This window comes from Labeo rohita, chromosome 19 (assembly GCF_022985175.1).
Source record: "Labeo rohita strain BAU-BD-2019 chromosome 19, IGBB_LRoh.1.0, whole genome shotgun sequence".
Lineage (NCBI taxonomy): Eukaryota > Metazoa > Chordata > Actinopteri > Cypriniformes > Cyprinidae > Labeo > Labeo rohita.
The window spans coordinates 15,872,166-15,899,266 of NC_066887.1; the positions used below are offsets into that span (position 1 = coordinate 15,872,166).

Genomic DNA, 27,101 nt, shown 5'->3' on the forward strand with positions numbered 1-27,101 from the left:
ACATTATATCATAAATTTAGCTGAGTATATGCAAATTGAAAAAAATAAATAAATAAATAAATAGTTCAATGCATATACAGCTGCTTAACCCTCATCTGTAAATAATTCTCCACCTCCTAAAGAGCTGAAAAGTTTTAGTCTAGTGTGTGTGCATGATGGCTATTTAATTTATTTACGGCATTTGTGCCACTAAAGAAAATGCACCACTTATACATTCACATCACAACACATAATTGCAGTCAAGATGTTTATTTCTCATCTTATTTTACATTCAAGCCTTTTTAATGCATTTCTGAAAAGGAACTTAAATGCAAACTTTGCAAGTAACCCACAAATGTACACATTCACTGTGAGCCACAATGATGTGATCACTTCAGCATAACAGACACTTAGATGACGGTACATCCTCTCACGTGAGAGTTCACAGAGGAAGAATCTTCAAGACCTCCACAACGTAATATGGGCAGATTATGTTTTAGCACCGTTTCACCAAAAGGAGCGATGAAAACCATTACACAGCTGTCGGAGTCTCTTCCTTGAGTCTGCAAGCGTGTGTGGAAACAAGCCCTCCATATTCCAAAAAGGAAAAACAGCAATAGAGATTGTAACATTTACCGCTAGCTTAAAACAAAAGCATTTATTTTATGTGTGGCATGAAATTCGCACTGTATACATAGCAGTTGCATTTTGTAGACTTCTAAAATGATTGCTTTCTCTACGGATTAACTATCTGCTGATGTATTATTGTAAATCAAATTTTAAACAGGAGCCCATATTGCTTTACACAGAGCACTACAACATTCTCCTTCCAATGACCTGGTCCAAATCACTCAAACCGGACAGTTACATTCAAGTGAAAGTTTGGAAGCAGATCCACCTGCTGAGATTAATCAAATCAGCAGCAATACTTTTCAGCCCACTGATATGTGGTCAGTTTGAACATCTAATGATTGCGGTTTTGGAATGTCTAGCATGCACACAAATTGAATGTTGTCTAATCAAATCTCAATGAACGATTCATGCATACAAGCTGCTATTGTAAAGTGCCATTATAACAATCGTTTTAAATTAAAGATAAAACTTTGGAGCATATATAGAGGGTTATAAGTCTCATAATATCACAAACATGGTATTTACAAGCTCGTGTGCCTAATTAATGAGAAAAGAATGGTCCCATTTCATCAAAATAAAGCAAACGAATATACAAAACCTAAAAAATGCAGTGCAGATTCACAATAAAAAACACATTCAGCAACAAATGATGTGATACAAACAACGCTGTACATCACTGATGATCACTTATTATTATTGGCCAGAAGAGGGCAGTGATGTGCAAGACCACAATGACAGTGTCATTTCAGATCATGTTCACCAAGGTATAAAAAGCGTAAGGAATATTAGCAAACAAATCTTCACATTCAGGCTACAGTGAAAAACACAGCAACCAAATATTGTAGAGAAGCCTAGAACAAAGAACTCCTTTACAAATCACTGAGGAAAATAAATTAGCTTCCTGGGCAGAACATTTTGAGTTTCTATGGCTGTGAAAGATAAAAACAACACCTGAAACGTAACAAAAAAAGCACAGACATGTTTAATACATGTGAGTCATTTTATAGTTAGGGGTACATGTCATGTCCATGGACTCTATTATCAAATTTGACTAACTTTTTACTTCAAGCAATGATCACTTTTATATCAGGGGACATTTCTAATTTCATTTAATACAAAAATCCAACAGATACCCATCTTTTATCTTGCAAAAATGGCATATCTATACTGGAATTTGCTGTTTTTGTGCTGCACCTACATGAAATCATCAGTTCTGTGTATGTCTGAGAAATCAGTGTCAACTATGTTATTTCCTATGAAACCCCCCTATACATCAGCAATGGTTTGTTCCAAAGTCACATGTCCAACATCCCCTGATAGAATTTCCTTTTTTGTAGGGAAATTTGAAGACAGTGTGGTGTCGGCATGTCGACATACAGCGCTATTGCGCTGCGGGCGACCCAAGTTCGAATCCCAGCTTGTAGACTTTTCCCGATCACACCCCCTTCTCTCTCCCCAATTTCGCTTCCTGTCAAACTACACTGTCCCATCCAAATAAAGGCATAAAAACACACACACACACAAAAAAAAGAAGACAGTGTGGTAGATCATAACTAATTGATTAATTGACCGTCAACTGTGTTATCAACATGTTCTGGTGACCTTGCGTCACGTTATATTTATAAATATGTAGGGAAAGAATATAAAAACAAGGTCATGTACTAACTCGTCCAAGGTCAACAGTTTGCATAAGGCCCTAAAATTGGCCAAAATGTCAACTGTGTTACCTGTCAACCGTGTTACAGTTGATGGGTAACACAGTTGACATTTTGGCCAATTTTAGGGCCTTATGCGAACTGTTGACCTTATGCAAAAATGTCAACTGTGTTACCCATCAACTGTAACACGGTTGACAATGATGGCAATTTAGTGTCAATTTATGCTCACACTGCTGTGTTGTTGATAAAAAATATTCACAAACTATTGTCATTACACATAAATTACATAGGAATTGCCTAAAATCATGGTTTGCATGATTTAACTGATTAATCACGGCCACACTTTCTATGAACTCAGTATTTATAACATATTCACATTTGTTTATAATATTAAACCTATATAATATTACAGATTTGACGTGTCTATTTCTGCTTGGTCACTGATGAAAAAGAACTGAAAATTTAAGATAAAATGTTTCTATCTTGAAGAAAGATTTCTTTTTTTCTTCTATTATCTCCTGCCAACTGTGTTACTCTTGTCAACTGTGTTATGTATGGTTTTTATGTCATAAATCTTTTAAATGTGAACTAAACTGTCAGGAAAAAAAGATGGGGATATCTCTGGAGATGGAAGTCTTGGGTAAGATAGTGAATAACACTAACTTTAGCATACTGTGGATTTGTGTTAAAGAAAATTTCCATCCTTCATGACAGCATCCCACAGAACGCCCATTATATAGCCCCAAATTCATAGTTTTAAATCAGTTCGACAGATAACCTCAAAAACTCTGGTGAATAGACTCAAAAACCTTCAAACAAATGTGTTATCAAACATATGGTACTTCATTCATGTTTCATTTGACACTGTAACACAGTTGACAAAATAATATTTAACATATTTAAAAAGTCATTAGAGCTTACGCTTGCCAAATAATTAATTTAGCACATTAAGGGCATGTATTATTCAACCCCCTAGTTTATTTATCAAAAAAGACGACTTTTTGGCTGGCATGAAATGTACCCATAAATACAGAATGACTCATGTACAACTGCTTAACCCTGAAAAAAAACAACCTAAACCAGTCTAAGATAGAATTTAAAGTTGGTGTAAGTGCCTAAAACCAGTCTGAAACCAGACCAGTAATCCATCTCCATTTTTCCCAGCAGTTTTAAAGGGGTCCTAGCTTCTTTTTTCACATGCTCTAATAAGATCAAGAGTGAAGCTCATCGCATTTGGTTACTTTAGAAGTACGTCAGGCTCAAACAAACAGCGAGCAAAGTCAATAAAACCCCAAGCTGACTGCTTCGAATGAACTTCACACAGTGGCCATGGCAAATTCTGCTCTCCGGGCAGCAGTCAGAGTGAAACATTCATTTGGTCTCGGTCCAAACTGCAGCCTCAGTGTCCCAAAATTTCACTCTCTCCACCAGCGGTGACCCTGCACACTCAGTAATGAGGAGAAAAGCAGTGCACAATACAATCAATGGTGCCATTAAACTCTTGAGGTCAAACCGCAATGCTCTGAAACGACACACAGCAGCACGGATCCATCTAGAACATATCGTTCCGAAGATCTGTGCCGACTGCTGAATAAATAAAAAAAGTTAATAAATCTTTGGCTGAATGTAAATGTCCTGCTATGAGATGGATGTGAGAACCCTCATCCTCCCAAGCCTTTATTTCTCCTGAGTTGAGAGCGAGTGTGACAGAAAGCAAAGTCAAAGTGGCTTAGTTGTACCCTGTGCGTTAAAAAGACGACAACACGAGAGTATAACCTGACAGCAAAATAAACATTTTCCTCAGCAGTATCAGTTGAAGAACAGAAAAGGTAACTAAAATGGCTTTTAGCCATTCATCTATGAATGCAAACATGCTTATGATGAGACATACTGCGTTACATATCTAAATGATAAAATGTTTCTGAAATGAAACAAGCTTTCTTAACTGAAACTAAAGATGCTGTCACATATTGGCGAAACACTGGGCTAAAAAGGTTAACTGTATATTGTCAACAGTGAAAAATGAAGCACAGCTCACACAAAGGTTACTTTCATTCAAACTCACGTGCAAAATCTGAGGGGAAAATCATTCACCCTCAAGCAAAATTCCAAACTGTGTGGATTTTGCCCGTGAAAATTCGCCCAAAAACAGTAAATGTGATCGCATCCTAACACTGGTCAAAGAAAGAACAGAAAACCGAATCTTCAAGCGAATGTTGCAAAAACACATCATCTAGAAACAAAGCTGTGACATTCGGCTGAGAAGTGCATACGCACTACGGTATACCTTGCGAATGACACTATTCTCTCTCTGAGTATGTGACTGTTTGAAGGCAAGCATGAGAATCTGGCTCTGAGAATGAGGGAGGTAGAGACTTTGCTTCGGTTACGATCATCTAATCGACTTCCCAAAGTGTTTGCTCCTACAATCTGTTCCCCTTCTGCTGTCAGTCAGTCTTGGCGCCAACCGAGCCCAACCAATTCTGACACGCCGTCCCACTCTCTCTTTGTGACATCATCACTTCCACACGTGTGACCCGAGCACTGGATTTGAACCGGGGGCTGACGCCCCGCCCATGGGCTGCCCGTATCCCATCATGTTATTGGCACCGTAGAAATTCATTCCCGCCATGTGTTGAGTCATCTGTGAGAGAGACAACAGAAACAGTTATTACAGGCAATTAATAGAAAATAACGATGACACTGGCAGTCGTTGATTTCATTTTGTTCTCCCTCGAGTCATTCCAAACCAGTGGAAGACAAGAGAAACTTCTGTACAGTTGTAACTAGGGATGCACGATATTGGATTTTTGCCTGATATTTTTAAGCTCATTTTGGCCGACAGCCTATGCCGATATATTTTATTTTGTTTGAAAACAGTCTCTCCTTTTAACGTGAAAATTTTGAACGAACGAATTTTGGACTTGGCTTGCAAGGACCATTATTCCTGATTTATTACAACACAGGACAGAGAGAGAGAGAGATGTCAGTGAAAAAATGGGTAAACAAAGTAACTGGTGTTACTTATTTGAAAAGTAACTGATATTTTCTTGTAAATTTAAAAGTACTGCATTACTTTACTAGTTACTTGACAAAAGTAATCTGATTATGTAACTTGATTATGCATTACCCCTAACACTGTCAATTCTTGGGTGTACGAGTCAATATCGATTCATAACAATGAGAATTGATTAAAAAAATCTATATTTTTTTCCCAGCCCTAATGGATACTTCTATTGTGCTTTTGTGGGTTTTTGAAGTCTCCATTCGTGATAAATACATGGAAAAAAATGGTACATTCTTCAGAATATCTTAAGAACCAAGTAAGTAATACACATTTGGAAAAGTGTGTTCTCCAAACTTGAACTTTAAATTTGAGTTAAAACAGAACTCCACTTCCAGAATAACAGTTCACAAATAATTTACTCACCCCCTTGGCATCCAAGATGTTCATGTCTTTCTGTCTTCAGTCGTGAAGAAATTATGTTTTTTGAAGAAAACATTTCAGGATTTTTCTCCATATAATAGACTTCATTGGTGCCCTGATTTTGAACTTCCAAAGTGTAGTTTAAATGCAGCTTCAAAGGGCGCTAAATGATCCCTGCCGAGGAAGAAGGGTCTTATCTAGTGAAACGATCAGTCTTTTGTTTTTTTTTTTTTTTGGAAAATAAAAATTTGTATACTTTTTGTAAGGGGAAAATAACATGGAGTTTTTCGAACATACTGTACTTTTTTGAGACGGAGTACACAGACGATGAACTTGAATCGAAGACGTGATTCGTAGTAGTGATGGGAAGTTCAGATCATTTTACTGACTCGGACCTTTGAGTCTCGTTCAGCAAAACGAACAAATCTTTTTTCGAGAAATTTCGTTCATTTTAGCAAAATCAGCATCACGTGACAGCCCCATAAGATGAACGAACGACTCGAAAAACCCAAAGACTCGAAACAGGTGAATTAATTCCAGTACAGAACCTAACAGGATGTTGCGCATACGCGACTGAACAAATCACTCCCCAAGACGACTCGTTCTTCCCGAGTCACATTAAAGATTTGTTCAAAATGAACGAATCGTTTAAGAACGACCCGTGGACGTGCATCCCAGAGCCTGTGCTACATGAGCTTTTGTGCTTAAAAAATATACAAATTTTTATTTTTCGAGAACAATGGCCAATGTTTCACTAGATAAGACCCTTCATCCTCAGGTTCTTCCAAAGAGCCCTTTGAAGCTGCATTTAAACTGCATTTTGGAAGTTCAAATTCAGGGCACCAATCAAGTCCATTATATGCAGAAAAATCCTAAAATGCTTCCCTCAAAAACCATAATTTCTTTATGACTGAAGACAGAAAGACATGAACATCTTGGATGACAAGGGGGTGAGGTCTCCTTTAAACATACCTAAAATGTTTTGGACTATCAGTGTGAACAAAGCCTAAAATATCTGCTGTTTCATATCAGCATGGTAATTGTGATTCTGGTGCTTGTTACCTGGCTGATGTTCCACTGCAGCTGTTGGGCCTGCTGTGCTCCATATGCCTGCTGAGGAACTGTTGCCATGCTTCCCATCATCCCGTTCTGCATTCCCATTACGCCCCCCTGCACCCCTGCCATGTACTGAGGAGCAGCTGCCACTCCGGTGTGCGGCATGACACCTGCCTGTCCCAGTATGTTCATCTGTGGAGCCATCATAGGCCCCATCATGCCCTGCTGGGCACCCAGAGCCTGGTATTGGCCGTATCCTGCAGCAGGGACGTAGCCCATCTGGGTTGCTCCCATGTACATGCCAGCTAAAACGGAAACAGACAAACATGCATAAACACTACAAAGCAACATATACGTCATTTCAAATATGCCTTCATCCTGAAACTAATCTCACCATGAGCAGCCATGTTTGTTTGTGGTGCTGTATTGCCGTACAAGGACAAGATTGAGTCCTTAGACATCTTTTTTCCGCTGTCTTCACTTTTGGATGGGGGATCCAGAAACAGACTGAGGTTTTCGGGCACTGAAGCTGCTACCCGTCCAGTGGGCATGGACCCTGAGCTAGGCTACATGGGGAAAATAAACTACTTGCAATAATCGCTCAAAAGACGGATCCAAGGACAGTGAGAATGAAGTGAAAACTCTGGGCTGTGTGAAAATCTTTACCGTGCTCCTGGAGGAGTTTGAGCTGCTGACGGCAGGAGGAAGAGAGCTAAAGAGGTCAAGGGCGGGACTGAGTTCAGTGCTTGGTTTGCCATTGGACACGGGAGCTTGAGGAGCAGGGGCATCTGGGAAAGAGTTTCAACATTAAGCATCTACATTTGCGATTGTACTGATATGTATGTGTGTACGTAAGCATCTTACCTAGTCCTAATAAGTCATTAACAGACTGTGACTGCTTTGGACTGTTTTTGAATTGTTGCAACTCGTCTTTTTTCTACAAGACAAATAAACATTATGTGTTAATGATGAAAACATCATTTTGTTATTTAAATTGAGTCATTCAGTTAAGAGGTCAATTTAAAGGTCAACCTGGAAGGTTCTTTTAGGAATTTATGTGTTTAAAATGAAAATGTTTTGTGATTGTGTTCAGTTTATGAGTATGGTTACGCAGTATATGGTTAAAGTCTCTTTAAGTAATATTAACCACAGTTTTACTCACAAACCAAAAATCGCTATTTTAAAAACCCAATCCTGAAGGCGCACATGGCTCAAAAATCCTCTTCCAGGTTTTGTCTATAAACTAGTGGTTCTAAAACAGGGAGCCAGAGCCTCAATATGACTACAAAGTACTTAAATTGTTATTAATATATTAAAATTATTTAATTCTAATCTAAATTAGAAAAAAAAAAACACATTAAACCAAGATGTAAAATTACATGTATTTCTTTACTACAATATTATTTTTTATTGGTATAATTTATTATTAAAAAAATTTTATAATTAAAATAAATATAATAAAATGCTGAAACCCACCAGCTTCATCTTTTCAAAAACAACAGGAGCCTCTTTTGTTACTGTCTCACTCTTTTCTTTCTGAAAATGAAAAGAAAATTAATTTTATTCTTTTGCAAAATCAGTAAGTAAAAGATGAAATTTCAATGAGAAATTTTAATTTAAAGGAGTTAAATTTTTAACTCCTTTAATTTTTTAATATTTAACTTCAAAGTCGCCCTACATCGCCGTTTTACCTTTTTTTGTAAAGGGCGTTTGACCAGCTTTGCATGTTTACTTTGTAAACACTGGGTCGGTGCTTCTGCAGCAATGTAGGATGATTTTGAAGTTGGAGGAGAAAATAAGAAAGGAGTTTTTCGACACACCCTAACTGCATTGAACCGGAATACACAGAGTTTCACGCAGAGCTAGACAAAGCGAGCGTTTAAGGTTAAAAAGTATATCAATTGTATTTTTCCACTAGATAAGACCCTTCTTCTTTGGCTGTGATCATCTAGACCCCTTTGAAGCTGCATTTAAACTGCATTTTGGATGTTGAAACTCACAGGCACCATATCAGTCCATTATATGGAGGGAAATCCTATAATGTTTTCCTTAAAAATATTTCTTTACGACTGAAGAAAGAAAGGCATGAACATCTTGGATGACATAAAGGTGAGTACATTATCTGTAAATTTTGGTTCTGGAAGTGAACTATTTTAAAATCTCGTGACTTACCCTGAAAGAGTGGATGTCGATGCATTTATCCATATATTTTTTCTTATCATATTTGTCACGTATAAAAATCTCAGCAGCTCTGTAAGGTGTAGCTTAAGGAAGCCTTTAACACGAGGGGAGAATAAGCCTAAACATCCATGCACGCACACACACATACTGTATATAAGTGCTAAAGGATACTGGTCTGTCTCTGGGCGCTGGAAGCACTCTGGTAAAAAGGCCTCGTATAGTCGCCGAGCTTTGGCATTCCCCATCTCCTGAACAGACTGAGCACAACACAAACATGCACAAACCCATCTATATCGATCAGCCATATACACTACATAGATCATACATAAACAGGCCCCTTTCCACTGGAAAAATTGATCCATAAAGCTTACCTGTATCTGCTCATGAGTCCACTGGTCCAGGTTTACAGATTTAACTCGTGATATGTGCACGCCAAGATTCCGATGGATTCCCGCACAGCGGATACAAATGAAGATTCCAAGATTCCAGGATGCCCATCTGGGACCTGATTGGCAAAGAAAAAAAAAAAAAAAAGAAATTAGATACTTAATTAGGACTGCAGTGTTATCTACCTTATTTTTGGGGAAATAAAATTATTTTAAATATTATATATATATATCATAGTAAGGGGATCAGTAAGATTTGAATGTTTTCTAAAGAAGTTTCTTATGCTCATCAAGGCTGCATTTATTTGATCAAATCAATGCAGAAACTATCCTAAAAAGAAGTATTTCACAATATTAATTTACTGTAAATAAAAAGTAAAAACAGCATTTATTCATTCATTTATATATATATATATAAATATATATATATATATTTTTTTTTTAAAGAAATTAATACTTTTACAAAAGTGCTAGCAAAGACTTATTTTGCTAGAAAAGATTTATATTTTGAATAAATGCTGCTCTTTTAAACTTTTTATTCAAAGAATCCTGAAAAAAAGTATCACAGGTTCCAAAAAAATATTTGGCAGCACAATTGTTGACAACATAGATAATTCTAACAATAAATCAGCATATTAGAATAATTTCTGAAGGATCATGTGACACTATAGACTGGAGTAATGGCTAATGAAAATTTAGCTTTGAATCACAGGAATAAATTATATTTTAAAGTATATTAAATTAGAAACCATTATTTTATATTGTAATAACATTTCGCAATATTACAGTATTTTTTCTGAATTTTTGATCAAATAAATGCAGCACGAGCATACGAGACTTCTTTAAAAAAAAAAAAAGAACATTTTATATATACTTTTTTATATTTTTTTTTTTATAAAATTACTTTTATTTTATCAACACCATGGTGAAGGAACAATTCATTTCCCAGAATGCTCTAATTTATTCAAAATATATACCATTCAAAAGTTTGGGCTCAGTAAGTTTTGTTTGTTTGTTTGTTTGTTTTTTACTACATTTAGTAAGTAATGGTGCATTAAAATTAACATAAGTGACAATAAAGACATTTATAATGTTACAAAAGATCTTTTGAACTTTCTTTTATGCAAAAATGTATAATGGTTTCCACAAAAAATTAAAATGTTTCTTTAGCACTAAATCAGCATATTAGAATGATTTCTGAAGAATCATGTGACACTGGAGTAATGATGCTAAAAAAATTCAGCTTTGCATCACAGGAGTAAATTAAATTAAAATAAAAAACAGCTCTTTTAAATTCTAATATTTTTCACAATAACTAATGTACTCTCATCAATTAAATGCGGGCATACTGAGCCTAATTAACTGCATTAATGTATCTAATAATTCTAATCATATAATTATTTTAGAAATGGACTGACGTTTAAAAACCAATATCCATATAGTTATACAATTACAGATGGTGTGACATTACAGTATGCTTTAAAATTCAACTTCCTGTGGGGTGTGGCCAATTCAATTCAAATTCCATTCTGTGAACTGAAAGCGAGCCAGTTCTCAAAATCAGAATTCAGCTCAACCCTGGCTGAAGCAATTTAATGAGTCAGTGAAGGAGAGAATGGACAGAAAAACACAGACAGAAGGGAGTGAGAGATAGAGGGAGCCTGCTGAGGAGTGATATTTACATTCTCCTGCTTGGCATTAGAAGAGAAAATAAGAAGCTTCACGCACTGCAATGACTAATCCAGTTTGGGCAGTCATGTGGACACGCTGGCACAACGCTGATAACACACACCCACCAGCCCCTGCAGCATCTGTAGTCCTTCCCACTGCTCTTAAATCACACGTGTATGAATACAGTCATGATAAAGCCCACACTACCTTCAACAAAGCCATATGTATCAGAACAATGCCTAAAGGTGCATACATACGTGTTGCTATCACCATTTTACCCTTTTCTTTTCTACTTCAAACACATTATGTAACTGTACTCGGCTGAGACATGAGCTAGCTTCAAAGACAATGTCAAAGACGGTCTCTGAGCACAAGTATTGCTGAGGCAATATCAGTTTTGGCCAACAGGTGGCAGCACCACATTAAGTTACTGTTCTGGCTGGTCTCCTGATGTGATGTCACAGAGGATTGTTGTGGCAACATTTCTGTTTAATTGCTTAGAGTTCTCTGGAACAAGCACACAGCATCCTGGGACGTACCTGCTGTTTACACAGCGCACCTGCTGTGGTTATATTCATCTGAGTGGATCTAATTTGACACAAAATAGACAGTTTGCCTCTAACCTTGAGTAAGCATTAATATGGCACGCCCATGGGCCCTCCGCTGACAGTCTCGTGCTTATTGCATACAAAACTGAGAAGCACTTTTTAAAAATAACAAGCTCCAATCAGATTGTGAGGCTTGTGTGGAAGAAATAACTGGATAAGAAGTTTGCTGGCTATATCTCTGAAAAATAATCAGTTTTGTTTGACAAAGGGAACTGTAAAATAATTTTAACGATTCTGTTTGTTCAGCAATTCCACAAATGTGACGCTGGACCACAAAACTTGTCATAAGGGTCATGAATAAATAAGCGGAACAAATAAGATTTCCACTGACGTATGGTTTGTTAGGATATGACAATATTTGCCCGAGATAAATGTTTGAAAATCTGGAATCTAAATATTGAGAAAATCACCTTTAAAGTTGTCCAAATGAAGTTCTTAGCAATACATATTACTAATCAAAAATTACGTTTTGATATATTTATGGTAGGAAATTTACAAAATATCTTCATGGAATATGATTTTTACTTAATATCCTAATGGTTTTTGGCATGAAAGAAAAATCGATTAATTTTGTCCCATACAATGTATTGTTGGCTATTGCTACAAATATATTCGTGCTACTTATGACTGGTTTTGTGATCCAGGGTCACAAATTATTCTTTTAGAAGTTTTATTAGAAAAAAATTAATACTTTTATCAGAAAGAATGAATTAAATTGATCAAAAGTGAGAGTAAAATCACTAATAATACTTATTTTTCAAATAAATTCTGTTCTTTAAAACTTTTTATTCATCAAAAAAAACTTTTAAGAAAGGTAGTTTTCACAGAAATGTTAAGCAGCAGATGTTTTCAACAATAACAAAGGATCATATGACATGTAATGGCTGCTGAAAATTACATTTTGCCACCACAGGAATAAATTACATGCTTTATTATTATTATTATTATTATTATTATTATTATTATTATTATTATTATTATTATTATACGCTGCAAATATAGCTACAAAATTATAATCTATAAACTGATTTCTATCTCTTTATTATTATTATTATTATTACTTTTACCTATTTGGTCATCTTTATTTTACTTGTTCAACATTTTTTTTTTTCTTTCTATTTATTTAGATTATTCCAATTATTTGTTTATTTCAGTTGCTATTTAAATTAATTAATTTAATTAATTTAAATTATTTTAAATTAAATAAATTAATGAAATAATAGTAATAGTAGCTTAACTATGGAGTGCTAAACTAGGACTCACCAAAAAAAAAAAAGACAAAAATAAAAATAAATTACATGTTTAAAATATTAAAATAAAAATAGTTATTTAAAATTCTACATACAAAATAATATTGTTATTATAAAATGTAATATTTTTGAACGGTAAACAATATGGTAGCATATTGTCCATGAATATTTGTAAAATATTACTGACAAAATATAATGTATATTTTTGTCTAGACATTGTCATATGTTATGTTATAGTGATCTGTGCTTGATTCAGTGAATCAACTCATTAGATTCATTTGTTCAGAAATTGATATATTAATGTATCTAATAATTATAATCATACAATTATTGTAGAAATGGCTTGAGGTTTTAACACTAATATTTGTTTTTATATGGTGTGACATTTCATTAAGCTTTAAAACTCAGCAAATTCAGTGAAAAGAATCAACTCATTAGATTCATTTGTCTAGGAACTGGTATCTTAATGCATCTAATAATTATAATCATAATTATTGTTGAAATGGATTGAGATTTTAACACTAATGCTTATTTTTATACAGTTATACAATTACAGATGGTGTGACATTTTATTCTGCTTCAAAATTCAGCAAATTCAATGAAAAGAATCAACTCATTAGATTCATTTGTTCAGGAATTTGTGTATAAATGTATCTAATAAGTATAATCACAATTATTGTAGAAATGTAAGAAATATTTATTTTTATATAGTTATACAATTACAGATGATGTGACATTTCATTCTGCTTTAAAATTCAGCAAATTCAATAAAAGAATCAATGCAGAGTCATTTGTTCAGGAATTGGACAGTGGTTGTGATATTCAGTTTTGATCCACTGAAAAGAACCTTAAAAATAAATATTCACAAATGTAACTTTCTAAGTAAAATAAACAAACTAATAACAGCACAAATAAATTCTGGTTAAGCCATATATCATTTATTTATTTATTGATTGCACTAGTCTATTATTGTGCAATTATTTGATGCCATTTCAGATTTACTCACCCCTAAAAAGCACATAAGGTCTTTTCCTGTCTAAGTGGGCGGAAGTGGACCAGGCTGCATTCTGGGAATCAATGTAGAGGCTATGCGAGACCATCTAACCTTGTTTGTTTTAAAAATTTCTTCGTACTAAAAAAGCTCAGAAAGCCAAATCCAATCATGAAATCTGAGCTCTGATATTTACTCTGCTATAAATGTGTTGCTTTGGCCTTTAATGGAGCACCAGGGCTTCGGGTTTACGTCTGCACTGTGCTCCCGGTCACACTCGCGTCTGAGATTTGGCATTGGCTCTAATGTGAGATGGCCCTGTGCCAGAGGAAAGGGATATTCTCAACGGGATGTATGCTAGTTCGCTGCAGCTGTATAAAACACAATTTTCATGAGCTCTTGTGTGCTGTGGGCCTCTTTAGATTACCTATTCATCCCCCACCTACAAATATCCCTTCTCACTCTCTCTCTCTCTCTCTGTCTCCTGCTGAACCCGCCTGCGTGGCTAAGGGGTAATCAGCTTGAGCGGTATTACTGGAGGACATCGTCGGCTCAAGCACAGGGAGAGAGAATGGTTTTCATGTGGGATGGAGGACAGACTGAAGAACATGTGCGGCTGTAATAAACAGTCATGTGGAGTCAGGCAGGTTGCAGGGTGAAGCACAAAAGACATGCAGCACAGAACGGAACAGGACAGAGAGATTCGCACATGCAGATCACACTTAGTAGCCTGTTAGAGAGAAGCCCGAGAAAGGACACAATCATGCCAAGCCACCTGTTTGTTAGTGGGACTTGCTAAGCCAAACATCACCGTGTTTGTGCTGCTTACAGTTTGGGATTTGAACCTGGTGGGAAATCAATTCTGCACTGTTAATCGTTACAGACATGATACTTCGAATAGGCAGCTTATAGATGACATGTGTGTTGTTTCCTTTCTACGGTATTAGGTTTACGATTTTTGACCTGGTAGATGATGAATCAAGGGCAAAACATCCCATTGACTTAAACTAAAGGAGAGCGAGTCCACTCATAACAACAACTGTGTACGGAAGTAAGGAAGGTAAATCACTTCAGGATAAACAATAAGTATCTCCTGATGTTCAAAGTTGAGTGTAAGAGAGATGTGTACACATACACTACCAGTCAAAAGTTTCTGAACAGTAAGATTTTTTTTAAAGGGTCATCGGATGCCCATTTTCCGCAAAGATTCATTAAAAACCCTTATACTCACTTGTGTTGTAAGTGAAGCTGGATCACGAATGATTCGAGCGAACATAGACGCATTTATGTAGATCGGGAGGTGCATTCCCTTCACAAACAAACATAATCCTCTGCATCTTCAGCAGCTCAGATGTCGGGAGTAAATGATGACCATCATGTTCATTATTACATTCAGCAACACAACACCTCAATGGGAGATATTCCTGTTTAACTTACATCCCTGCTCCGGCATCAAAACAATGGAAGTCGGACTGTTACAGCTGATTTAAGGTGGGTCTGAGGTAAGACGCTCATGTCAATCAAATATCGTGGGAGCGGCCTCTGTGGGTGACGCCATCTGAGAATGGCTCGATTTGAAAATTTAAAACCACTGCATGGATTTTTATCATTATAGGGCAGATTTGTACATACACTGCCAACGCACATTAATGTTCAAACAACATGTAAAAGTGAACTTAGCATTCAAAGACCCCTTTAAAGTAGTCTCTTCTGCTCACCAAGGCTGCATTTATTTGATCCAAAATACAGCAAAAGCAGTAATATTGTTAAATATTTGTACTATTTAAAATAACTGTTTTCTATTTGAATATATTTTAAAATTTAATGTATTCCTGTGATCAATGCTAAATTTTCAGCAGCCATTACTACACTCTTCAGTGTCACATTATCCTTCAGAAATCATTGTAATATGCTGATTTGCTGTTGAAGAAGCATTTATTATTATTAATATTATTATTACTATTACCAATTTTTAAAAACAGTTGAGTACATTTTTTAGGATTCTTTGATGAAGAGAAAGATCCAAAGATCAGCATTTATCTGAAATAAAAAGATTTTGTAACATTATACACTATACCATTCATAAGCTTGTAGTCAATATATACATATACATATTTTTTTTTTTTTTTTTTTTGGAACTTTCTATTTATCAAAGCAACCTGAAAAAATTTTGCTCAGCTGTTTTCAACATAATTATAAATGCTTTTGAGCAGCAGTTCTCAATATTATATTAGTATGATTAATATAAAATATAATAACACTAATAATATTAATATTAATAATATAATATTAATATACTTTGAATAAAAAAAAAATGCAGGCTTGGTGAGCAGAAGAAACCTCTTTAAAAAAAATGGTTTGCAAATGAAATTTTTATTTTATGTTATTTTTACACAATAGTCAAGAGAAAATGAGCATCACAGCTCCATATTTCTTCATTTCATATAATATACTTACATATAGTTAGAAATATAATATTTATGGGATAAATATTATTATATATTAAATGCATTTAAATATAAAAAATATTCTGTATTTTATATACATTTACATTTTTATTAATTGTATACATTTATTACAAATAATCATATTTACACATTACTGTTCAAAAGTTTGGGTTCACTAGGATATTTTTTTCTGTTTTTAAAGTATCTTATGCTCACTAAGGCTGTATTTATTTAAACAAAATACAGAAAAAAAAAAATAATAATAATAATAATAATAATAATAATAATAATAATAATATTTATATATATATATATATATATATATATATTATTATTATTATTATTATTATTATTAAAAATTATTACAAAATATTACAAAACTAAAAATAATTGTTTTACATTTACATTTAAAATATATTCATTTTATATGAAGAAATATGGAAACCATTTAATTACTACATTAACAACAATAATATTGGTCATTTATTACAAGAGGTGTAACTATGTATAATGTTTGTTTTTTGTTTTTTTTTGTTTTTTGTCTCATTTTGTTTTGTTGGAAAATGTAACTTTTACGTGTAAAGTACAGTAATGTATATTTAGTTTTTGGGTACCTTGCAATATTCATTTTGCATTTAAATTGTCTCTTGTAAGAGAATTCTGTGTATTTCTATAGGGGAGAAGAGAGTGATGTTCTCTTGTTGGGGTGGGAAATAATTGTGACGAAATTGAAATGTGTTTCTCTGTTATCTGTCTTGCATAATTAAAAACAATAAACACATTGTTCAAAAAAAAATATATATCTATTCATTTGATGGAAAAGCAGAATTTTCCAAAGCAGTCATTACTCCAGGCCTCTGTAGCACATGATCCTTTAGAAAGCATTCTAATATGCTGATTTGCTGCTCAAAAAAACTTGTTAATTATTATTGTATTGTTGTACTATAAATTTTGAAAACAGACGTCTACCTTAAAAAAAATGAATCACGATTACATAAAACAAAATATTAAGTATTCTTTGACAAATAAAAGAACATTTATTTAAAATATAAATGTTTTCTGATCTTTTCTTTCCCCTCTTTGGTCCCCAAACTTATGTAAAATATATTGTTAAAATTGTATGTGGGTAGGCAGAAGAAAAAAAAACTGAGTTACTGGCAGAGACAGTTTTTAAAGGAGCTCTGCATTTCCTGCATACTCCAGGCAACTGTTGATCTACAAGAAAGAGTGAGCAACTTCCCCTCCAGCTTGACAGGAGCCTTTTTTACAGTGTCTGTGCAGAAATTTACAGTGCCGCAAAGCTGTCGTAATGCTGCTGTTAAAGTTACATTAACATGCTGTGATCTACAATGTGTTCCTCTGATAGACAGCACTCTAGCCTGCCAAAAGAGGGATGCGAGACGCATGAGAGTGCTCCTGAATCAAACAACAACAAAGAAGACCAACAGAACCACTCAGAAGACAAACATGGACTTTGGCTGGTGCTGTTGTGCGAGGATGTGTACCGAACAAACATGGGGCCTCACACAAACACACAGATAGTCACACTCTCTTTAATACACAAACTAAAAAGTGCAAAGTGGTTGTCTAATACAGGTCTGCATTCAAATTTCCTTCTCAAAAGATCCAAATGTATGGAAAAACCTGTTTAGGATGCATTAAGCCACATTGATCAGCACGTCACATGTCTCAAAATAAGCATCTAAGAAGCTCTAAATGGATGTGTACTGAGAGTGAACCACAGACCAGGCTGTGAACTAAAGACCCAGTTTCTCCAAATGGGTTGAGGGATTCTTGGCTTGCAAGGCTGCCAGCTTTTCTGGGAACTACAAGGCTTCTCCCATCGCAAAATAACCAGAGGACATGAACTGACTCTGGCAGTCTCAGAGCAGATGGACTTCTTCTTTTATTCAGGATGAAAATTCATAAAGACAGGCCTTGTTCTTAATTATGTAGACATGAACTCTCTGCCGTCACGTCATTAGCGCGTGTCTGTGAGCGGCAGTATTAGGACTGCAGTCTGACTCTCATGCTAATCTCCAAAGCCGACACGACACCTGGGGACGGTTGTAGCTCTGTTATGATGTCTCGTTAATAGAGGATGTGTACAAAGCCTTGCAGTAAAGCTACACTAACACCAATCTTTAAATCGAGGCTTAATTCACATAGCCATTTTTTAGTTATGCCAAAGCAGTACCCACTCAGGTCACACCATGGTAATGGGCAGACTACAGGCACTAAAGTTCAAATTTATAGACTTTCTATTTAAATTAAAAGAGAAGTCCACTTCCAGGACAAAAATTTACAGATAATGTACTCACCCCCTTGTCACTTGAAATTTGAGGAAAACATTTCAGGATTTTTCTCCATATAATGGACTGATATGGTGCCCCGAGTTTAAACTTCCAAAACGCAGTTTAAATACAGCTCCAAACGATCCCAAATGCGGTTGTAAACGATCCCAGCCGAGGAGGAAGGGTCTTATCTAGTGAAACGATCGGTTATTTTCATTAAAAAAATACAACTTAAATACTTTTTAATCTCAAATGCTCATCTTGTCTTGCTCTCCCTGAACTCTGTGTATTCTGGTTCAAGACAGTTAGGGTACGTCAAAAAACTCCAATCATATTTTCTCCCTCAACTTCAAAAACATTTCAAAATCATTCTACATCGCTGCAGAAGTACCGACCCAGTCTATGTAAAGTGAACATGCAAAGATGATCAAACACCCTTAAAAAAGGTAAAACAGCGATTTTGAATTTGAGGGAGAACATGAGATGGAAGTTTTTCAACATACCCTAACTGTCATGAACCAGAAAAAAACAGAGTTCAGGGAGAGTAAGACAAGACGAGCGTTTGACATTAAAAAGTATATAAATTGTATTATTTCATATTATGCTAAATAAGACCCTTGTTCCTCAGCTGGGATCATTTACAACTGCATTTGGGATCATTTGAAGCTGCATTTAAACTGCATTTTGGAAGTTCAAACTCGGGGCACCATAGAAGTCCACTATATGGAAATAAATGCTGAAATATTTTCCTCAAAAAACATAATTTCTTCACAACTAAAGAAAGAAAGACATGAACATCTTGGATGACAAGGGGGTGAGTTCATTATCTGGAAATCTTTGTTCTGGAAGTGGACTTCTCCTTTAAGGATCCATCTATCTATCTATCCCAAATTATGTTTTCCATTTTCATTTTTCTGGATTCAGTTTTAATTAAATTGGTTTATTCAAATTTTAATAAGCAAAACTGACGTTTAATCAACTGAATTGTACACTCAACTGAAATGTATATATATACATTTCTTCGCATAATTTAATTTTTCTGAATTCTGTGTTTTATGAATTAATACACAGGCATTATCATAGGAAACGTTGGATTATTCATCCAAATTTTGTGATATTGGTGATATTGGTACTAAACAACAAAAAGTCTCAAAAAGATTTTTAAAATGACTTTAGGAACAATTTTTCTATGTTAGCTTATTAATTTACCGCACAACCCTGTATTTGTCTGTCTTGGTGTGGAAGGACAAGCGCTGACATTTTATGTTTGGATGGGAAATTAAAAATGTAAAAATACATTATGTAAAAATTATCATTAAAACAGATTTTTTTTCATGATCTATTTTGTATACATTTTTATTTTTTTTATTATCATTTTTACTTTGTTTCTTTCTATGCAAGATATGTTTTTACTGTACGGCCTTAAAGGAGAAGTTCACTTCCAGAACCAAAATTTACAGATAATTTACTCACCCCCTTTTCATCCAAGATGTTCATGTCTTTCCTTTTTCAGTCGTAAAGAAATTATGTTTTCTTACGCAAATGTTGGTGCCTGCGAGTTTGGACTTCCAAAATGCAGTTTAAAGGCAGCTTCAAAGGGCTCTAAATGATCTCAGCTGAAGAAGGGTCTTATCTAGCGAAAAGATCAGTTATTTTCTAAAAATTACAATTTATATACTTCATAACCTCAAATCGTCTTGTCTAGCTCTGTGTGAACTCTGTGTAATCCGGTTCAATATAGTTAGGGTGTGTCGATAAACTCCCATCTAATTTTCTCCTCCAACTTCAAAAGCGATGCAGGATGGTTTTGAAGTTAAAGGAGAAAATGAGATGGGAGTTTTTTGACATACCCTAACGGTCATGCTTGTGAGCTAGACAACACAAGCGTTTGAGGTTAAAAAGTATTACATTTTTTTAGAAATTAACTGATTGTTTCGCTAGATTAGACCCTTCTTTCTCAGCTGGGATCCTTTAGAGCCCTTTGAAGCGGCACTTAAACTGCATTTTGGAAGTTCAACAGTTTAACATTTTAGAATAAATTAAAATTGCTAAATGCTTTAGATTTGTTCATGTTTTTTAGTTTATTTTACCTCTTCACCAATGTTCCTGATCTGTAGAGTTCACTTACAAAATACTTACAGTGAAGTGAAGCGCATCATGTGGCAGCCATGTGAATAAAAGCCTTTCATTCATTCCTTAGTGGTGCATAAACTACCAGAAATAACTACTGGGTAACACAAACAATGTTACAATGGGAGACTGATGCTTCCAGCATGATGATGAATCAACATCTGACACAGCCTATTAAAAATGTTTAGAAACCTCAAAGAAGGGTCTTTGTAAGTGCATTCAACTGATATCCTTGTATGCTTTTCTTTATTAGACAGCATTACAGCCGTTTTTACATTCACAGACAAAATCGAGTATGTCTACATCAGGGGTGCTCAACCCTGTTCTTGGAGATCGATTTTCCTGCAGAGTTCAGCTCCAACCCTGACCAAACACACCTGAACCAGCTAATTAGGACCTGAAGGAGCACTTGATAATTACAGACAGGTGTGTTTAATTAGGGTTGGAACTAAAATCTGCAGGAAAGTCGATCTTCAGGAACAGGGTTGGACACCCCTGGTCTACATATTGAATTCAGAGCTATGAGTTGCTGAGGAGTGCATCACAGTAGAGAACTGAAGTTTTTGCAAAACTCCAAAAACATGGAACGACCACACTGAAGGCCCAGAAAGCCAGTCCATGTGACATCAGCGGTTCAACCTTAATGAAGCTACAAGAATACTTTTTGTGCGCAAAGAAAACAAGAATAACGATTCAACAAGTTCTCTTCTGTGTCAGTCTTTTTTGTTTTGTTTGCGCACAAAAAGTGTTCTCATAGCTTTATAACATTAAGGCTGAACCACTGATATCACATGGACTATTTTAACAGTGAACGTACTAGCTTTTTGGGCCTTAAATGTGGTAGTTGCATTGCTTTCTAAGGACGGAAAGCTCTCTGATTTCATCAAAAATATCTTAATTTGTGTTTCGAGGTTGAACTAAGGTCTTACAGGTTTGGAACGACATGAGGGCGAGGAATTAATGACAGAATTTTAATTTTTTGGTGAACTATCCCTTTAATAAAGACATATTTTTATGCGATTTCTTGCATAATACTATGTTATTACCTAAAAAACACTTTTATCATTATGCATGGGTTGTAAAATAAGGCATTTTTACATTTGCATTACATAGCCAGAACCATTTGACTGGCTTTTCAATGAAGTAAGACTGCTCGGTAGCTCACCCGGTACTCAAAACAAAAGCCATGATAAAAGAGCTCAAACACTAGTAGAAGCAAGCTGAAATGACATAGTTGCTTCAGCAAATATGGTTTTATCTCACGTTTGCTTTTGTTAACCCTATTGGTTATGTTTAGGGTGAGTGCCACATTTTTTGAAACGCAAAAGAGCATTAACCAGGCATTTCATTTCCGATCTGCTGCAACAACCAATGTAATAAAGATTCACATTCACCTGTTTCAACACCTTTTAAGCAACACCCACTGGACATTTTACTCTGAAAGCGTCGCGAACGTATCATTTTGTAGCAATGTTGCCACAGGCAGGTTTTTCCAACAAGCCTGTGTTGACACAGAAGTACACTGGCTCCTCAGTGAGAAACTGAGAGGGTCTATGAGGGACAGTCATCGTGTCCTCCAGCATCACATCCTCAATCCACTCCAGCCTCCACGGCGATATCACCATGACAACCGCAGAACAAGAGAATGCAAATGAGCCTCATACCAAGGTGTTCTGGGAGAAAAGGTCACACGTAAAAACCACTTCCGTTCTCTGATTTCCATTTCATTCAGCTGTTTAAACACAGACTGTCCCCCACATATAATCAAACTGCAACTAAACAATGAAATAAAGGAAATGAAAGGACCACACATTCAATGAGAAACAGACAGGTGTGTGTGCTGACAGACATAAAGATAAGAAATAGCCCTTTAATGGGAGATATACACAGTTCCTGCTGTTACAGCAGCACAATGAATCAATCACTAAAAGACGGCATCAGTTGAACTCCAGAGATTATTATAGCTACTTGTATTACTGGCAAGACTGTAAGCCAAACTTCAGCCAAAACAGGAAGAAACAGGTAGTTACCGACACGCAAAGTTGCTAAGGTGACAAACTTAAAGGAAGCCATCAAAGGTGTACTAAAACTTGAACTAGCTTCCTATCACACCACAATATCAAGGCCTGTTTCTGAGTGTGCTTACAATCATTTACCATCAACAAAAATGCATTTTTAATCAATGTTCATGCAATTTTTACGACCAGTGGGAAATTTTTATGGTTAGTAAAGTTTCTCAATTTATCCACCACTGGCAAGTGTGACATAAAAGTTAATTTTGTGCATTTAAAACACATGGAAGGGCAGTACCACTACACAATACCCCGTCTACCACATGACACTCTTTAACAATAAGAACACTCTCCTCTATTATGCACAAATGACTAGAAAACAAACAATCTTGCATGCTAGTGGAAACTGTGTAGCATGCAAAGAGAAACACAGCATTATTTCCACACCTTAAACTCTTCAGCACAAGTTGCTAATTAGATCTTTGAGCCACCTGCCCTATTCACATGTGCGAAAACATAGTATCACTACAGCAAAGTGCTACACAGAGAAGCAGTAATGAGTTCAAAAACACAAAATGTCAAAGTCAAATGCCAGTTAACCATTAAACACAATTTCCGCCACAGTTTAAACACAAAATACAGTTTGTTTGTTTTTTCTGTCTGAGCAAAGTCCTTTTTGTACACATGTAGGTGAAAATGCATCGTCACATGTTTAGTCTAACCTGTTAGCCTTGCTTGACCACTGCAAGGTACAAGACTTTACAAGACTGGCTTGATTGGCTTAATTTTACTGCTTGCAGAACCGTTTCCCTTTTTTGAAGTTAGGAAATGCTGTGGCTGCACTACACAAGCTTCTTCCTGTTCCAGGGCAACAACATTTACATACATTTAGAGTATGAAAAAGAGAACAAACATGTGTTACACAACCACGTGACACATTCAAAGCAAGTAGTGGAGCATTCAAATAGGACAGAGTGCAGCTGGAATACGGTTGAGAGAGGACATGAGAAGTTTTGGGTGTCCTCTAGCTCAGTACAGGGCGGGGAGGGCTGGGAACAGATTACATCTGACCAATAGCAGCTGGACTCTCAGAATAAGGAGAAGGGCAGAACTGTGTCCCTTAAGGGTTGGAGGTCAAAACAGGGAAGTCTGCCAACATAAAGTGTTTGACAAGCAGAATCACAGAAGCAGCATAGTTTGGCCAACGCAACTGTATGTGTATGTGTGTACTGTGATTTGTGCAATATTGTGCAACACAAGCTGATGCGAAATTTAACCACAAGGCCTACTAGTTTCACTTGTCTGCTTTGTTGTTTTTGTGCATGGGCATGCAGAATAGTAGACACAGGCTTTAATAAAGGATAATAACTGTATTTTTTTGGTCTAGTGACATGTTGTTTATGCACCTGCAACACACCTGCACAAATATTACGTGTGTGCGCAGATACATCACACCAAACAAATAGGGATTCATTAACATGAATCAGTTCTTTCAAAACAGTTCTTTTCAAAGAACTAGTATGAAAACGATTCAGTAGTTCTTTTAATGTTTGGACTTGAGCATGTTGTCACGTGGGCCGTATTATGCTATAAAACATTTTAATAAGGCCATCAAGACATTACGGATTATGATTTTTGATTAAGTTTTGGTAATAAAGGTGTTTATAGAGTTTTTTCAAAACGCGTCATCAATCGGCCATACTGGCGACACGGACCATAAACAATGCCACCGAACTAAACACGCATATTTAGCTGATTATTGCTGGTGTAAATGGTCAATTATAGTCATGTTTTGGGCTGTACTAATCGGTTGGACCAGGAAAAACATTTGGAGTACTACCGGCTGCCAAAAGTTAACAATTCAAGGAGAAGAGTGCAAAAAAACACTCTGAGGAACAAAAGGCGTTTGTGGTTGGCCAAACTGAACCAGGATTTCCAGGGCAAGAATCTTAACAACATTCATGTTTGTTCTTACATTACAGCCAGTTAGGTGAAATATTAGGCTAATATCTTAATTAATACTGCTTAAATGTATTTTTTACCACCTGTTTAGTGTAGTTTGTCAAAATATTGTCATTTCCTGCTTACCAAGTCCTTCTCTATATGATTTAACAGCTTCCACACGTTTTTTCCCCATGCTTTAGACATAAAGTAGCAGAACAACGTATTCAGTAGTACATTAACCGTGCAATCCATGATGTTGTTTACATCAGAATATCACCAATATGGCCGCCACGACGTAAGTCAACTGTTGAAAAAAACAGCATATACTGGTTAGGTAGATTTTGATGCTGGGATGTTGGTTTTAGCTGGTTTATGCTGGCTCTTTACTGGTCCTCAGCTGGTTTAAGCTGGTCCTGGACCAGCACATGACCAGCAAAAACCAGCAAAGGACCAGCATAAACCAGCTAAAACCAGCATCAAAACCAGCATATGCTGTTTTTTTCAAAGGGGTCTAAACCCTCTATAGTAATTTCATGTGTCCTAGTCTGTAGCATCCAACCAGCTTATAAAAAAATAAAATCATTTTGATCTTAAAGACAATTGGCTTTTATGTTAAACAATACCAAATTGCAAGAATGGCATAAAATGCTATTTATGAAACAAACTCGTTTTGTATGCTTGTTGATAAATACAATCAAGACATGTTTACAGCACATTTTCTAGTATATCTCCTACTGTCATTTTCATTACCAGTTGGAAATGTCGGAAGTAGACTATTCTTAGTCCAATAAGTAAGTGAGTTGTTCGGTCAAGAACCGTTCGGACTGATTCAGTCCGATTCGTGAACTAACGATTCGAGTTTGTGTTTAATAAAACACTAAGCAGGTCGTAGAAACCATCAGCATTATTGTTTCTACAACATAGTGGCGTAAGATCATTTTGGAAAACGCTCAACCCAGACCGGTTCAAATGATTCATCAAAAAGATTCGATTCGAAAAGAACGATTTGTTCACAAATCAGTCATCAACCAAACTGATGTAAAACACACAGGGCCTAACCCAAACCTCTCCTACACAAACACTAAACATTACTGCGTGAATTCAGTTTCTAACTTTTTATTTTTATTTGTTAAATTCAAAGGTGCTATGAAATATGAATCTTACCTTTGGCGTGACAATCGGCGCAAAACTTGTTTTCCTCTAACGCGAGCAGAGATGTGAGAACAGCCTGATAGCGGTCAATGTCTTTGACTGATTTTCCCGTCATTTTCAGAAATCAGTATGTGATTCGACCTGCTCCGTGATAAAAAGTCCAAAGCCGCTGAGATGATATTCAGATGTTTAGATGTTTGTCCGTTGATGAAACACACCGGTAAGCGGATCGCTGATTGTCACAACCGGCTGCTGCTGCAGATGAAGAGAAAAAAACACAGTACTGTACTGCTGGCTTCCGCTAATCTTACCAGGAAGAGGAAAAGGCATTGAACCACGGCTCATATAAAAACAACAACATATTCTTCGCTGTACATTCGCTGGTTCTTGACACCCAACTTTCCACCCGCAGTATCAGAGACACATCGAGCACCTTCAAGGACTACACTTGAGTATCACTCAGCTCAGCTGCGCTTAGTCCACGCACTGCTTCATGTGCTGTTTAAAACATTCAGTGTCTGAAAGATCGCACAACTAAATCCGGCAGTTGCGGTCGTGATGTTCGCTCTTCAATGATGTGAATTACAACCCCTTTGTGTAATTTCTAGAATATGGGAAATTGCGCCACCCTGCGGGGAAGAACGACAGTGCGGACATTCGTGTGACATTCATTCATGCTCGTGTTGTCAAGCAGGAAAGACGCGACCATTTCTACTAAAGGTTTTGAGTCAAAAGTGCAATCACACAAAGATATGTTTCCCTATTCAGTGGTTTTGTATTGTTTTCAAACTCTTGGTTGGAAAAAAAAATGAGGAGATGCTATGTTGAATGTGGATTTTAATAAAAAGGTTCAAAACGGGTTTCATAAAATGTATTAATTACAATGATTTTTTTTAGTGTTTACATTTGGTTTAAAAGCCCATAACGGATTATTTAACGGCAGATCCCACTATCACAGCTCATTCCATATCAGTGTTGTTATCGTTAACGAAAAACTACAGTTAAAACTAGTAAAACATTTTTGTTAATTGAAATAAAACTAAAATAAAATACAACAGAAGTGTAAGATTTGAAAACTTAAACTGAATGAAGATTAGAAATGCTGCAGTAGTGACTAAATGAAAAAAGTTTATTTTATAGTTACTAAAAAACTGAAAAAAAGCTGAAAAAAATATGCACCTGCAACACAAAAAAATAGTGAAACCCAAACTAGTAAACACAAAACAAAATTACTACAATTTAAACTAACATTAAAAAGAAATTTTAAAATATATATAAACAA

The 27,101-nt window shown here is 35.7% G+C and overlaps 1 protein-coding gene across 2 annotated transcripts; it reads right to left on the reverse strand.

Moving 5' to 3' along the window:
• Nucleotides 1–233: 233 nt before the first annotated feature.
• smap2 (small ArfGAP2) lies at nt 234–26,420 on the reverse strand. Of its 2 annotated transcripts, XM_051136954.1 has the most exons (10): nt 25,832–26,419; nt 9,306–9,439; nt 9,106–9,191; nt 8,926–9,004; nt 8,230–8,289; nt 7,618–7,690; nt 7,420–7,541; nt 7,148–7,319; nt 6,760–7,058; nt 234–4,914 (listed from the first exon to the last, which is right to left on the reverse strand). In XM_051136954.1, exons 1-10 carry the CDS (start codon nt 25,932–25,934, stop codon nt 4,789–4,791), a joined length of 1,254 nt encoding a protein of 417 aa, XP_050992911.1. In that variant the 5' UTR covers nt 25,935–26,419; the 3' UTR covers nt 234–4,788. The 2 variants fall into 2 exon arrangements, with proteins under 2 accessions (XP_050992911.1, XP_050992912.1); XM_051136955.1 differs by lacking the exon at nt 8,230–8,289 and having other exon boundaries at nt 25,832–26,420.
• Between the last annotated feature and the right edge of the window lie 681 nt (nt 26,421–27,101).